This window comes from Rhododendron vialii, chromosome 11a (genome assembly GCF_030253575.1).
Source record: "Rhododendron vialii isolate Sample 1 chromosome 11a, ASM3025357v1".
NCBI lineage: Eukaryota > Viridiplantae > Streptophyta > Magnoliopsida > Ericales > Ericaceae > Rhododendron > Rhododendron vialii.
This window is the reverse complement of record NC_080567.1, coordinates 23,151,079-23,167,564: the sequence shown is the minus strand read 5'-3', so window position 1 is coordinate 23,167,564 and position 16,486 is coordinate 23,151,079. Positions and strand designations below refer to the sequence as shown.

General features: G+C 38.0%; 1 protein-coding gene across 10 annotated transcripts; it reads left to right on the top strand.

The window, feature by feature from the left end:
* The first annotated feature begins 812 nt into the window (after positions 1-812).
* Positions 813-15,069, top strand: LOC131307310 (uncharacterized). Of its 10 annotated transcripts, none has more exons than XM_058333745.1 (16): positions 1,021-1,063; positions 2,155-2,658; positions 3,040-3,134; positions 3,231-3,265; positions 3,386-3,464; positions 3,554-3,632; positions 4,214-4,288; positions 4,387-4,556; positions 4,795-4,851; positions 5,277-5,436; positions 5,934-6,153; positions 10,068-10,181; positions 11,881-12,006; positions 12,240-12,291; positions 14,213-14,370; positions 14,680-15,069. In XM_058333745.1, the coding sequence occupies exons 1-15, from the start codon at positions 1,036-1,038 to the stop codon at positions 14,363-14,365; spliced, it is 1,947 nt and encodes a 648-aa protein (XP_058189728.1). In that variant the 5' UTR covers positions 1,021-1,035; the 3' UTR covers positions 14,366-14,370; positions 14,680-15,069. The 10 variants fall into 10 exon arrangements, 9 of the variants coding, with proteins under 9 accessions (XP_058189732.1, XP_058189730.1, XP_058189731.1 ...); XM_058333746.1 differs by having other exon boundaries at positions 14,569-15,069; XM_058333749.1 differs by lacking the exon at positions 1,021-1,063 and adding an exon at positions 813-963 and having other exon boundaries at positions 2,129-2,658; positions 14,213-15,069.
* Positions 15,070-16,486: the final 1,417 nt, after the last annotated feature.

The following is a 16,486-nucleotide window of genomic DNA, read 5'->3' as shown; positions in this document are numbered from 1 at the left end:
AGTGTGATTCATTATAACTAGAATTTGATAATGTTAGACAGATTCCGTCGAATTTAGCGACTGCATCACAACATAGGGTAATTTGTTAAGCGACAAGAGGTAGTTTGTAATTTCTCAAACGTGGAGACAATTTTTATTTGTAAGAACCTAGGGTTGGTTTTGGTAATTTGCCCAAAAATAAAGTTTTTTTTTTTCTTTTTCAAGTGGGACTTAGAGGGAAGTTCACATTTAGTAACAACTAGATCACATGGGATCCAAAGGCTCTCCATAGCCCTAGACCACACAACGCCCCTGAGGGACACTCCTTTGGACAATTCTTTTGCTTTTTCTACACATCCCTCTATAAAAATAACGTCCAAACACAACCTAAAGTGTTTGAAATGTAAAGAAAAAAATAATGAAATTAAAAATAGTTCACACTATTTATTTTGTTTAATTTTGAAATATTCTTTTTCTTTGAACATGAATATAAAAGGAAAATTTTGTTCTCCGATTTTTTACTTCGGTTTTTCCGACTGGTTCAATTCAATCTTAACCGTCTATCTCGAGTCCAGACTTATTAAAATTTGAACTAATAAAAATATTTTTGTACAGTTGCAAATTTAGACCACAGATAGGCCATATTCTTTTTCCTAACAAAAAACCAATCGAGAGAAGGTAAGAAAAACAAAAAAGAATTCATTCCCTAAAGTTAAATAATTAAATTGAGCACATGTACTTATTGAATTGAATTGAACTAATTTTTTACAAGGGCCTCGAAACAAAATTAAAACAAAATTTTACATTTAGGAAGGGAATAGGCTCGGCTGCTTGGAGGACTCGGAGTGGTAATCTATGCACAAGGAATATCGCCGTGCTCCTAGCGTATATATACACCGCCGTGCTCCTCCTCCTCCTTCTTGAACTCTCTGGCGAAACAGAAAAATTCCCCTAATCAGAATACCTTCAAATCTCTCGTTCCAGGTTCGTCAATGTTTTCTCCTACTTTCTGCCGTTTGAAATCGAGCTTCTGAACGTGGAATTGTTACAAAATACATGCATACGAATCTCTATGTTGTCGTAGGTGGGTGCAATTATGTATCATAAGGAATGTTTCTATAGTAACAGATGCTAGAGGAAATTGAATTTGCTTATGTTATGCGGTCCTATGTATATTTAGTTGTGTGTCAAGGAATCTTTCTGTGATTATTGTATTTGCTTATGCTAAATGATTTGCTCAACTAGGTAAAGTCTGTGACTTGTATCCACATGTACTTTGTTTGTTTGATTATAGAGTTCACTTTTTAAGTTTGTTCTGCAATTGCACAACTGAGAAATTCAAACCAGGGCTATTCTTTAGTGAGAAGCATGATAGGCATTCAGTTGATGATATGCTATGCAGAAATGAGCTATATGACCTAAGGTCCTTTGTCGTTGATCAGAAAACACACATATGTCTGCACATGCACATGCACGTGCGTGTATATGTGTGCTTGTAACTGTAAGGATATATCACCAGGGAGTTTTGGTAAAGATGCTTTGGGAAAGAGAGGATATATATGTTACATCTGTACTTTATCTCAAGATTTTTTTCGCGTGTATGTATGTATGTGTGAGAATTCAAAGATATGCTGTAGAGTAAATAAAGCCCGTAGAGACGATGAGAGATGGAAAGAGAAGTTGATGGAATAGTAAATCTTTGCTGAAGAGGTTGGAAAAGGTCTCGGTGGGTTACTGGCTGATGAATGCATAGCCAAGGATGTAAAGCTGATGGGCGATGATTGATTTGCAATTCATTTGGGAATCTTTTTTTCCTGTTCAATGTTTATCTTTTTGTGAACGATATACGGTTTAGTCAGGTAGCAAAATTCCATCTCAATGAGAATTCAAATGATTCCAACCTCCAAGTGACCTTTTGAAGGGCCATCCTAAACACAGACTTAAATTTTTATACCAACCAAATCCTTTTTAAAATTTTCTTGGTGTTTGTACTTCTAATGTTTAACGTAGCTTTCATATTTTGCGGATATTTCTGGGTTAAGCACCCTTTGAATTTACGTTTTCTGTATGTTTGCTCATTCAGTACTCTTGGCGTCTCCATTGACATTCTATCATTAATTCACCGGCATTCAGATTGCTGATATTGTAGATTTACTGGTTATACGTGATTACCAGAGCTTATGGATAACAACTATGCTCAGCCACTCCCTCCTGGAGTTCAGTCCCTTCCAAATCCTTTGCCATTCTCTGCTTCTCCAAATCAATCAACCCAACCGCCTCCTCATCCCTTTCAAAACTCTGCGGGATTTCACCCCCATGCTCACTTTGCTCCAAACCATCTTTTTCCTGTTCCACCTTCCCATTCAACCTATTTTCATCCCTCCCAAAGTTTCCATCCACAAATTGGGCCATCCACACATTTTGAACATGCTCCTCATTGGTCTTATCCTGCCCCAACTAACTTTCAGCATAGTGACTACTTTCAACCTGGCATGCCCGCACCTCCTCCTTCCAGACAGGATACTGAGGTTGCACACAGGTCGATACAGCTTGATAGGCAATGTGATGGCTCTCAGCTGCATGCAGAAAGTCTTCAATCTAATAACAATGGTTTGCCTCTGTTACCAGAGTTGAATAGCTCTGTTGAATGGGAAAAGGAACCATTGGTTGCTCATCAAGGTGAGTAGTATTTGCAGTGTGAGATCTTTTATGTTTATTTTTGTCAAATTCTTTTTGATTCTGTTGGACTTCTTGTCATCTCCTTTTTTACTTTGTTGCTTTAAGGTCTTTTTTGTTGCCTATTAAATCATAAAAGACAAAAATAAGAACAAGGTGAAAACCTCTTTGAACTAGCAGTACAGAAACCATGTACGATGGAGGGGAATTGACTCAGAAGAAGAATGGCCGAAAATGTTGATAAGTTTCTGATTTTTGTTTCAAACGGCCATTCTCTTGAGTTGATGAAAGAGGAAGTTGATCCACTTTTTTTTGTTATTTTCTGTCTGTGCTTATCAGCAGTTTGACTATTATAACTCACAACATGAATAAACATTGCTCCAGATGGTCCTTATGAATCTGCCAGCAACTCTAGGCTGCATTTGGAAAATGTCAGGGACATTGAAGCTTCTGCTCAGGATGCTGTGTTGCGTGAACAAGTATTTCTTTTGAAGATAGGGTTTATTTACATGTTTCATGTCTTTCTTGCCTTTTTAGACTGATATGATTAATATGTTTTTATGTGTAATTATCAGGAAGTTGCCACCCAGAATATTATCCAAAGTCAAAGGTTTGTTTCGATTTTATTTTTAGATTATATGCTTATTTTTGTTTCTGCATCTGAAACTACTTAAATAGTAGATGCTAAAACTACAAGATGCAAATCTGATGTTCAAATGTTCTATCACAGACACGCAAGAGGTGCAAGTGGATCACCTGAAGATGGTACGGACATCTTCTCAGGACGTCATGACCCAAATGAGCTAAAGGTTTTCTCTCATTTGGAAACTTCTTTCGTGCAGTCTTTTGTCATTTTTGTCTTGTTGAACTAATACATGCTTTCAACCTTCTTATCCAGGAGCATCTATTGAAGATGACCACAGATCACCGTGCAGAAATGGCCCTAAAACGCGGAAAATCTACGGTCCCAGAGGAAGGTTGCTTTCTTCATTTCCTTTAGTTGACGTAGTACTGATTCATAAATGATATCGTCTTCATGTTAATCTAGAAGTAGGCTCTTCCTTCCCATCAACTATACAAGATTGATTGTATTATACGATATTAAATAGAAATAGACTTTTCCTTCCCAGCAAAGTTCTTCTATTGCACTCTTACTCATCCCAGAAGGGGAACGAAACGATGACTTTCTCCTTATTCTCACTCTGGCCAGTGATTGACATGAAGTGTTTTTTTCCTAACTCCATGACTTTTTTACAATGTTCTAAAAAACGCTAAGCGCTAGTTTGGCGGAAAAGGGGTGCCTAGGCGGGGACTAGGCGCCTCCTAATTAGCTGCCTAATCTAGGCATTGGACCACCGCATAGCACCTAGGAGGGGACTAGTCGGCCGCCGCTGCTTTTGTTTACGTGAAGATACATGGTGTAATTTCTCAATATTGAATATCTAATACAGACTGTAATGGTAGTGGGCCTAGTGGCTCCATAACAATTCTACCATTTGGTTTGATCTGAGTATCCTGCACCACTTTATGTTTTAGTAAGCTTTTGCTTTCTTGTCAGGCAATATGGAAATTGGCAATGGGTATGGCGTACCAGGTGGAGGTGCTTATTATGATGGTCCAAGGCCTTATATTGGTATTGCTGTTAAAGCTATGTGGAACACTTTGTTAGTTGTTTATTATCTTAACTAGATTCTGGATTAGGTTGAGATTTCCTGTATTGTAACCCTACAGGTAAATCTGGAGTTGGTGGGCATGACACAGGCCTGGAAGTCCCCAAAGTTGGTGGAGAGTTGGGACAGAAGGCTGTGACCAAAGAGTTGCCTGATTACCTAAAACAGAAGTTGAAAGCAAGGGGTATTTTAAAAGATGAGGCAGCCGAGGGTTCTGCTGTCACGGATAATGCAAGTAGCTTCTGGACTGTAAAGTTTTTGATTGAGTGAGCTACCATAAAATAAATATAAGCACATATGCACATTCCCAACTTTCTGCAGTGTCGTCAATTTCTCCTCCTCTTCTTTTGTTTCCCTGTGTCCTTCTCACTCATTTGACTGCAGCACTTATGGGATCTGTTGGTTTTCTTGTCAAGCTTTCTTATTCATTTAGTTTGTTGACAATTTTTCCTTGTACTTCAAATTTCAGAAGTCAGAAACTCCATCAACTCAGACTGTATCACTTGGGAAGTTGCCCCTTGGATGGGTGAGTATGACTTGCTATTGGGGTATCTGTTCACCGTGTGCAGTTTAGCGGACTGGTTTTTAACTTCTAGACCAATTGGAATGGGACATTGCGTTTAAATTATGCAATTTTTCCTATAATCATGTGGGTTTCGTTTTGTTTGCCCTATTCTACTCTGCTTCTAAAAATGATAAAAGTTGAGATAAACTTAATCTTGTTTAAACTTGGTAAAGTTAAATATCACTCGTTTAATTGCAAAGGAAAATTTGAGATAGTTGAGAAACTTATCCCATACAATTACCATAATGTTACAATTACCTGACATACAATTACAGAGGAAGTAAAATTTATTACTTGCTAATCCTGTTGGATCTTGATTTTTTGGGTTTTGACTTTGGCGTACACTTCTTTGATTCTGATTGTAACATCCATAAATCCGCATGTAGGTTGAGGCCAAGGACCCAACAAGTGGTGCTGCGTACTATTATAATGAAAACTCTGGGAAAAGTCAGTGGGAAAGACCTGTTGAGATAGAAAGTAGTTCAAAACCTCGTTCAACTTTGCTACTTCCGGAAGATTGGCAAGAGGTATTGGATGAAACATCAGGTTTGCTACACATACTCTTTCCTTCTTTGTCCTTTGAATAGGTAATGTGGAAACAGGTGAATGCCTTGTAAATTTTTTGTTTGTGGGAAATTGAATTTTTTATCTGGTCATGACGAGGAAAACTGACCATTTTAAATAATTGTTTCACGTCTACTCACCTTCTCTCTCTCAGTCACTCACACACACAGAGGGAGGGACGGAGGGAGAGAGAAGTAGGGAGAGGTTATGCACCACCTCTAGTAACTAGAAGATGACAAGAGGTTGGGGGAAGGAAGGATCCCAAGACCAAGACTGTTAATTAATATGTCCTCTTTGAATCAATTTCCCATGTTATGATGTGGTGATTATGACGTATGCATCTTGTATTTCCTTTAAGGAATGAGGATCAATGTTGATGCAAGGCCTTCAACTGTAGATCATTCGTTGCATTAGCAGCATTGCACTCTCTCTCTCTCTCCGCCCTTTATTCTTCTGAGCTTGATGTCTTAAATGTGCAGGTCAGAAGTATTACCATAATACAAAGACTCTTGTATCACAATGGGAGTGCCCTAATTCATTAGAGCAGGTTGGCTCTGAGCAGTCTGACGACGCCATTTCAACAAATGAAGCTAATGGGATTTGGAGTGATCAGGCATCCATGTTAGGCAAATGCATGGAGTGCGGTGGTTGGGGAGTAGCGCTGGTGCAATCATGGGGTTATTGCAATCATTGTACACGGTTTGGTGATCCCTCTTGTTTTTGCAAACAGTTTTTTGACTAGATTCTTTTATCTGAACGTATTTCTAATATGGTTAAACCTAGATTGTGAATGCAATGGTGATATTTAAGTAATATGTTCAGTATTTTTGTTCAAATTGCAAAATTTGTTCTTTAATGAAGATGAGGATAGCAATTGATGGAATTTGCAAAGAAAGAATAGTGCGGAAATGTATCCATGTGATTACACCATAGCATGAAAGACTAGGCCAGCAATGTGAGAGGCCGACATTGTCTTCTTAAGTGTTATATGGCCTATGAGTTAGAAAAATGTCTCCGTACTTATTTATTCGTTGTAAACCTCTCAATATTGACCTGTCAACACTGCTTTGATGTATGTTATTGCAATGTTGAAAAAATATTTCCTTAGTAGTTCAGTGTAAAATAATCCTATATTTTTCCATGAACACTACGTTAGTGTTTCTGATGGTAATGTTGGAGAATCTATTGTTCCCACAGGAATATTGGAAATGCAGAGTACTAGAGGAATGTTCTATTATTGTAGTATAAAGGTCTAACCAGAAGAGTTGTCATAAGAAGGATGAACAGTTTGAGTTTGAGGTACTATCATGCTTTTGAATACCAATGTGGGTGTGTAAAAATGAGTGCATTATGTATATAGCCCTTAATAGAGCAAAATTATCTTCTAAACCTTACTATGAACAACAAAGTATAGCACTAATAGAAACCTTATTGCCTTACGCGCTACACATGACGACGGCTTGATGAATACGCTATCATCGAAACCAAAATAAGGGGGTTTAAGCTGTACTACTGTCATTTTCATTTCTTTTTCAATAGCTTCTTGTATCTACTACTCAGTATATAGAGAGCTCCCGTGTCAAATACTTTCATTCCTATCGTTAGACGATGGTATCAAGACAATCTAGCTCTAGGTATAGCTAGAACTCGATTGTCTCCTAATTTTCCCCTACTAACGCCAGTACTTCACAATGCAAATTAATTGGTTGACCAACAGTATCTCGACCTTGAACTAACAGAATGTTATAAACCTTAGGCATCTTGTCCGCCGGAAAGGCTACATCTAGTACCGGATCAATGATTTGAACGAGATGACCCTTGTTTTTTTCAAGCACAGAATCCCCAGGACCAGAAGGAATAGTCTTTTTGCGAAACTTATCCATAACATTTTGAATCGTATACATAATACGATGGTTTAGATCGATCTTAACCGGATGATTATGTCATGATTTTAACATCAAAGTAATTGCCACATGATTCCAAATTAAGATGCCAGTTATTTTTATTTGGAATACACAAATTTTGGAATCTTTTAGAATAATAATATAATATTTTTTAATAATACTATACTAATAGAGAGTACAGTAGAAAAAACGATTCATATATTTCTTTCTACCATCCTATCAGATCGGATTGAATACTGCTGATTCTAGTGGAATCCTAATTTTATGTGATAAAATTAATCAATCCAATTGAAAATTGGATTCGGATAGGGATACAAAACAATAGTACATTTTTTCATTTTCGAAAGATTCAGGTTGCCTATCTTAGTTAATAGGGATGAGTTTTGTTGGTTATTGGCCTTTTAAGGAATAGGTAACCTATTCGTAGCAATATTGGATATTACAAATTCGAGATCGGTCAAGAGATTATATTTTCAAAAATGTACATCAGCCAACCCATGGTAGTCTCTTTAAGAAATCTTTCCATGTATCTATCACTTCTGCTATCCTCTCCATAGATATCTTTCGTTAATCCACCCTTAATCAACTTGAGTGATCTAGTGAGGTGACACGGTGATGCTAAAATCAAGAGCAATTGGTATCCAAGTGAGGTGACTCTTGACAACTTGCTTTGAAATGCAGTGATCCTAGAGAATAGTTGGCATGCAAACAGAGTGGAGAGGAGGACAGAAGAAGAGATAGAAGAGGATTGAGAAAAAAGTAACTGGAGAATACAATCCCAAGTCCCTTAATTTAACAATCATATACCATAGTCCGCGAAACCTATTATATTTACATATGGGTCTTATTCTAAGCATACAAATAAAAGGATGGGGAGGTACTGTCATAACAGTAGATTAATCTTCATGCTTAAAGCAATTAGAGACAAGAGAGAGAATACATTCCGAACAGTCCAAGACTTCAAAATCTACAGCGACGAAGACCTAAGTTACCTATTCATTGCAACATGATCCATTGATATAATTGACACATTCTAAAAAGCGGAAGAATCTGGCACTAGTGTTTTAAAATGTCAGCCTAGGCGTGGGGCACAACAAGGCTTAGCTGTTGCACCTCAAACCCCTAGCCCCTGGAGATGAGGCGACATCAATGAGGCTCCGGCGAAGTGAGCGACACGCGTGCCCCATCTAGTTTTTCTAGGATTCATCAGAAATTCAGTGCCACTGTTGATAAAATCATCACAAAACCAGTACATTGCAATGCAAAACCAATAGTGGAACGCAAGTTATAAAATCCTTCCAATTATAACCATTCACACGTGAACTCTAGCAATGCAGTGTTTAATGGCAATGGGAATGAGTTTAAATCATCAGCTATATTAGTGCTTGTCGATGAGGACATTGAGTGGGCAGAATGCGAAAATGAAGATTTGCATGAGAGAGAAGATGTGGATTGCATAAATTCTAATGATGAAGAAGAAAATGAAGTGATTAAATTAGACATTTGAGGATGATTACTAGGCCTGCTTGATTGAATATTCGACTGCCACTACCCATTCTATTATCCATTGCTAAATGTTAAAACATTGGTTTTTGATGGATGTTGTGTTTTTGTTAGTATTTGGTAATCTGAACATTTGGAGTGTTAGGTTTTATGGTATTTGCCTATTTGGAATTCTAGAAATATATGTTATGCTATTGTCTCTGCCAATACTACAATTCATGCTTATTTTCTGCAACTTGTGCCTTGCTCTGATGAGGAGTGTGCCTCGCTGCGCACCATTCCCCACCGGACCTTGGTGCCTTGATGTGCCTCGAGCATTTTAAAACACTGTATGAACTCATGTACGTACCAATACTTAACGATCACGTATGAAGGAAAATAAATGCATTCTAGTTATACATTCAACAAGTAGGTTTTTCTTGACCTGCCCTTTATATTGCAATATCTTTTAACTTTCTGAGGCAGAAAGGTGGTGTTATAGCTTGCTGTACATTTTTGGTCCCATTTTCTAATAACTTAATCTTTTGGACAATTGGTGATGTAATATGGTATCAGAGCTTTGGTTTCCATGAGGTCTTTGATTCAAGTCTCTTTGTTTGCATTATGTTACTCTATGTTTAGATGATTGCTTCTTTACATGCACTAGGAGTTCTCCGGTGAAGGAGGGTGTTGAAACTAGACATGCATAATTTGGTCCCGCTTCTCATAGCTTAAGTTTTGGGGACATTTGGTGATCTGACTACTGTGCTATTGCTAGGAATCATTTTATTAGAATCCCCTTTTATTCTGTCTGATTTGGGCACCATGTTAACAATTTACATTGGCTTAGGGGATGGCTTTAGTAATTATCTATTAAATTCCATGATAAGGTTACTGGACTTTACAACTAACTTAAGTTCCATCCTTCTCTACATTTGATTTTGGTGTCTTTGTAACTCAAATGAGGTCGTGCGTGGTGTTGTTTAATATGCATGCATGTTTCTGTTTGAATTGGATACGTGGTATCGAGGTTTGGGTCATTTGAAATAGTTGTTCAGAAAGTTTCCTTCCCTTCTCAATCAGTGCGTCTTACCTTCTATGTTTTTATCATTTCTATTCTAGTTATTGGCTTTATTATCATCACCTCTACGTATGATTGTCAATATGATCAATATTTGGTGAAGGATATTGGTTCTGCATTTTAATTAAATTTTAATTTGAATGTAGAGTTCTCAATCTCCCTCAGAGCAAATTGTTGCCAACTAGCCTGGGTTACCAACAGCGTACCACTGGTTCTGCATATTCTAATGAAGGTTCAGAAAAAAGGTTTCCCAAGCAGAGGTATTCTAACTTCTCTTGAAGCTTGAGATCTTGTGTTTTTCCCGCCAAATTGACTTGGCTCCTGCTGTCTTCGATATCTTAATTGTGGTCATTGTTAGTTGCATTGTTAAGATGCAAGTAGAAACAAAATTGTTCTCCACCCTGAAGGACTGGATCTGGTTTACCATTTAGATTAAGCAGGTGGGGACTCTTCTGCTTGTTAGAAGTCCGTATAAACTATGAAGTTGTATGGAACACTGCAAATCTCTTCAAACTGAAAAACCCTAGCTCCCCTAGGTTTAAAAATTTTCTTATTTTTTTAATCTCTTATAAAAACAATCAAACTAATAATCAATATTCAACCAATCGATAAACACCAATCACACGAACGGAAAGCAATAAACATAAGAACACCAAGATATACGTGGAGAACTCTTGAAAAGGGTAAAAACCACGGGAAGGAATCAAAACACTATACTCACTGTGTAGTTGCAAGTAAACTTACATACAATTATGAATCCTCACCAATCGCCCTAAGTTCTACTTGCCGAATCCTCGTTCACCATACGTAGTGTTTGACCGCCGCTGCCTTGAATCCACAAACCTTCCGTTTGCCTCCCGGAAATCCACCAAGGACTTTAACTTGCCTAGGAATCCTCCTTGGGGCTTTTCTCAAATTAAGTAGAGGAAGATATTGAAACCTCTTGGAGATGTCTTGTACGCTCAATGATCCATCAATCTCATTGTACTCCAAGATTCAAAGCAAAGCATCTCCTTGAATATTTTTTAGCTTAAAACAAAGTATGGGCGGCTCTATTCTACTCGGTGGCTACAGAACCCTAATAAGCCACATATTTATAAGTTGCAGTAATCTCCACCTTCCTAAATAGACACTCAATGCAAAATAATATTGATTTCCTTCTACTTCCTAAAATGTCACTCTAAAAAAAAAATTAACAAATCGATAAATGGGGAACAATTAATTGTGTGTTTTGTCATGAAATTTGCCGACAAATAGAGACTGTGGCCTAGGTCCTAACACAAACTTAGGCAGTTAATCCCTACAAAGGGAGAAATTTAGGTAGTCGAGGAGGATATTTAATGGTGCACTAAAAAGAAAATTGAAAAAGAGAAGTACAAATCAACAAAAGAGGATGGAAGTGAAGAAAGGAAAACCTCAATTCAAGCACCTAGAAAATAGTATGACACTAAGATTGTACAGGTCCTGTGTTGAACAGACTGGTGTCTTCCACTCTGCCAAAGCTAATGTTTTCTCATTTAGCCTTCTAAGACCAAACACAAGCACTAGTTAAGAGGGAGGGGAAAGAGTTAGGAAAATCAACTTGTTTGGGACGGTCCCTCTCATGTAGGCAAGTGAGAGAAAATAGGCTGTACTGCTGTAGCGATGGATACAGGAATTAAAAGAAACAAAAAAGAGTTGAAAATCTAAAGAACTTCCTGAGCATCTGTTTTCTTGGGCTCTTTAGTTTTACATGTTTTAAATGTTATGATTTAATAGCAAAGTAATACTAATACCGTGGCCATTTCGCCAATGTTGAATATGGGGCCCATAGGTTGAGCATTGGGGAATCGGGGGAATAGTGGTCTTCGCTATATTGTTGTAGTGCTCTGTGGCAGTAGGATGTAAGTGAGAGCAAAAAACCATAAAAAAACTGGTGGGTCTTTGTATCTTAGATATTTGACTGATCTCTGGCTCCAGGTCTAATATGAAACCCCCATTTGGAAAAGGAAATAAAAGAGACAACAGGAAACGCGGCTATGATGAGGATGACGAGTTGGATCCCATGGATCCTAGCTCTTATTCAGATGCCCCTCGCGGTGGCTGGTAGGCTATACTCATTTCTCTTAACTAATGCAGCAGCTCTCTCTCTCTCTCTCTCTCTCTCTCTCTCTCTCTCTCTCTCTCTCACACACACACACACACACACACACGCACGCACACACACACACATGCATGCGCACTTTATGGTCTACAAACTAAAGACTCAAAACAGTGAAATTTTCATATGTAACCTTGAAGTATGCCAGAGTTGTTCTTTAATTTCGTCTAATTTGCAGGGTTGTAGGCCTGAAAGGAGTTCAGCCACGAGCAGCGGATACCACTGCCACGGTATGCCTTCAGCCTTTTAGTTGATAAATCTATTGCCTTGAAGCTACTTGGGATATGTCTGCTGCCTTCTTGTATAAGACATCATTTAGTGAAATCAGATCGAACACAATTTTTTAACTTTTGCGTGCTGAGGCTTTGCATTTGACATGTATGAAATGAATTAGTCTCATCAGTACATAGGTATTGAGTTGGAAATTTCGTGAAACGGTTCCATAGGAATTTTTCAGGCTAGTGCATAAAATGTTATTCTTTGAAGAAATTGCTAGAGACATAATAGATCATTCATGCTTTTCTGTCTTCCTAAGTGTCCGAAACATGTTCGGTTTTGTAAAAGTGAATTATATAGGACGCTTTGACATGAGTGTTCAACACGTGTCAGGAAGTGCAAACAGAGACACCCCACATTCTCTGAAGTGCCACTTGGATTAAACTCAACTCCAAAAGCTTGACCTGAGATTTTGGTTTTGGCTTTAGGGAGCTTAACTACTTGAGCTAAAGGACATGTTATAACTTATCATATATATCCTCAATTGTTTTGCACCATAGCTTCATCTTATTGTGGATGACATTACTCTTAGGCATCTCTAAATTGATAGTGTCAAGGCCGCTTTCACATGAGTGTCCATCATGTGTCGGGAAGTGTGGATAGGGACACCCCACATTCTTGGGGGTGTCATTGCTTTGTAGGTTGAAAGTCCAACTATAGTACTATGGTAGTACACTGCATTAGTACCACTTGGATTAAACTCAACTCCAAAAGCTTGACCCAAGATTTTGGTTTTGGCTTTATGATGGGTAACTACTTCAGCTAAAGGACATACTTTCGTCTTGTCATGTATGCCCTCAATTGCTTTACTCCATAACATCATGTGTTAGTTGCACAAAGCGGGAATGGTAGCGGAGGTAAGTAGAAGATCCTAAGTTGGGAGTGCCGAAAGATGGCCCTATAGTTTTTATATCAAATTTATGGACAAAACACGTAGCCGGGAGTCCTAAATATCTCTCTCTCTCTCTCTCTCTCTCTCTCTCTCTCTCTCTCTCTCGGTCAAACGGAATGATGTTTTTTTTTCTTCCCCTCTTTTGCTTCTTCCTTGCATTTGTTTGCGAAGAGAAGTCCGAATTATTCCTTGACATTAGTGTGAAAGCTCCCATCCTATTTAGGGGCACGCTCCTGTCTTAAGGGGAGCGAGCTCCTTACACTGGAGCACCGATTCGAGCTCTGGTGTTGGTAGTGCACCTAGTTTGGTAGCTCCCTGCAACTAAGCATCATCTTATTGTGGGTGACATTACTCTCAGGCATCTCTAAATTGATATGTCAAGACTGCCCTCATTAGTTTATAGGCATTTTGCCTAGTCAAAGTATGCAAAAAAAAAAAAATCATTTTATTTTGCCTAATCCCACCCTGCTCTCTATTTCCGCTATCAACTTAAAATAGTTGGTCATGTTGCATATTTCTGTTAGTTGACCAAATTTGTTTAGTCCCCCAATTGATAACGGGCAAAATGCCTAGCCTATCGCCCAGCCATTGGGGTTGTAAAAAGATGGTTTGGCTGGGTATTTTTGTTGACTTGCTGGCTCTTCATTTTGTTTTTTCTGGTCTAAAGGCTAGTTATGGCATTATTGACCTCTCTGTGTTTTTCTTTTCCATGCTACTTGTCATCTTTGCATGTCTCAAGTCCTCTTCCGCCCATACCCCCATTGTTTGGGAAGTACATGGGTACTGCTGTTATTGGTTCCACATTTCATGTTTTTCTAGTCTATGGGAAGATATTCACTGGATGTCATTGAGGGTTGGTTATTTGAGGATGTTTTGTGATTGCATCATCTACTTATATTGCTCTTTTACTACTAGAGCTTGCTTTCTGACCATCGGAAGGAGAAAGTGCTTCAAAGTGAATTGCTTTTCTCTATGAATTCCAGGGCCCTCTCTTTCAGCAGCGCCCCTACCCTTCCCCTGGAGCTGTGTTGCGGAAAAATGCTGAAATTGCTTCGCAGAAGAAGAAGCCTAAGTCTCACTTTGCTCCAATATCCAAGAGAGGGGATGGAAGTGATGGACTTGGTGATGCTGACTGAACAAGGTAAACCATATGAAATCCATAGCGTAAATTTTGACTTTAGTTCAGCTGCTGAGTTAAAGATGGTAAATCAGCGCTCCCCGCACCCCGCACCCCCACCCCCACCACCACCACCACCAACAAAGGGAAAAAAAAATCTGTGACATTGTGTGCGTATTGTTTTTTCTTTTCTTTTTCTTATTATACGTTTCGTCCGCTTAGGAATTGCTCAGTTAAAGAGAAATTTGTGTGCTGGAATTAAATGACTTGACAGTATTTATGTTGGTAAACATGATGCCTTGTGAGGGGAAGCTTTTTGTAATCATGCAGCAGGAATCATTTTCAGTAATGCATTTAAAGGTGTGCAATAGAGAGGTTGAATTAGCCTACTTTTTTTGCGAAGGGGATGATAAAGTCCTAGACAATTTGCCTGAAGAATGCTAGATTTGCTTACTCATCTTGACTAGGATATTACTGCAGCTGGGGTTGGAATTATGGTACTCATTTTCTGTTTCACATTTAATCGGCATGTATTTTAGAAAACTAGCAATAGCTAAAGGAGTCATGGTAAATTTTTTTGTATCCTTTTTCCCATTTTTGTGAATCTGCGTAAAATTATATTCTTGATTCTATCAAACTTTGCCTTAGGTTTCTTTGTAGTTTAACAGGGTATTTGGATTTATCATCGAAGTAAAGTCAGTCTCTTGTGTTTCGACTTTCTAATGGATAGAATTCGTCGTTTTAGTGTTAGACTGAATTGCAGAAGTTTGATTTTGTTCGGCACATTTGTGTATTGTGAGTAGGGAAATTTGTTGTACTAAATGGTGTCTCTCAGCATATAAAATTCCACATTTTGTTTAAGTGGTATACTAGATAGGAATAAATGTGTTTGGCGATGTTTCATCTTTCTGGATTAACTTGAGTATTGTTCTGTGGAACTCGACGAACAGATCCATGTTTTTATTTGACAAAATGCTCTTTTTGATTGAAAGGGCCGAGAGTGCGAGTGGGATGCTAGTTGATTGCAATGAGGTTGTACTAGAGGAAATGTTTGACATGATGTGCATCAAACTCCGGACACAATTTTGAAACAAACTCAGGACACAATTTTGAATCCGCAGCCGTTCGATATATGTGGACTCATATATCGAACAATTTTGAATACTCTTGTGTTTGAATACTCTTGTGTTTGAAATTGTGTTCCTAAGCATTTGGTTTGTTGGGATACTACGTACGTAAGCTACTTTTCTAGTGGATCGTTGAGCACTTGTCGGCTTGTTAGTTATTGATTGTGATGTTGCCCTGTCCAAAAGGATGTTGATTTTGGTGCTTCATTTTTGTACCCAAGTGCTCCACCTTTTATATGAAGTTATGTACAAAGTGGAAGGTCTGTGTACAAAAGTGGATCGCGAAAATCAATTTGCTGTCCAAAATTCCTCTACTCTTTTAATTATGCTATCCTTTAAAGATTAATAGATTCCTTTTCCTTTTACTAAGCAAACAAATAAGAAAACATTAACAACGAACAGCGGACAAAGCCAAAAAGAAACAAGCAAAAGATATTCTATTGCCATAGAAGATGATAACTCCAACTACTTTCATATCTCTTCAATTACAAATTTACAATCTCATACTTGTAGTCTTAAGTGAACAATTCTATTATGGGATCAAATGTTCGATCGTATACTTGTCACATGGCATTGCCTCTCCGTAGTCTGCCCTCCTTTTCGTTGTTTCAATCAGTGCGAAGAATTTAAAAATGTTTTCTTCCCTTCAACATGAGAAATTTTATAGTACCATATTATAAAAGATCACAAGTACCTGCAAAAACAAAATTATAAAACTTCTTTAGACAATAGATTGATTAATGGCAACCTTAAAAAAAAAAGTAATGAGAAATTTATCCTATGAAAGAAAGAAAACAAAGTGGACCTCAACTCGTTGTGTTGTTATCGTTACTTGCTTGATCTAGCTCCTTACTTGCTTGTGCCCCTAAACCTTCGGCCCTTACTTCAGAGTGTTTTGTAGGAGTTTGGACATAAAAATGCAAAGACTCCTTCGTCTTTTTGTAAATCTTCCAAAATAAACAAACGAGATAAACATAAGAAAATACAGTATAGAAAAAAAATTCTTTTCACTG

Bases quoted from the DNA above. Each gene is read 5' to 3' on its own strand.
- LOC131307310 (XM_058333745.1), top strand. From the start codon at position 1,036: ATGCATACGAATCTCTATGTTGTCGTAG. The intron at 3,135-3,230 runs GTATTTCTTTTG...TGTAATTATCAG, and splicing joins ATGCTGTGTTGCGTGAACAA to GAAGTTGCCACCCAGAATAT. The intron at 3,633-4,213 runs GTTGCTTTCTTC...CTTTCTTGTCAG, and splicing joins ATCTACGGTCCCAGAGGAAG to GCAATATGGAAATTGGCAAT.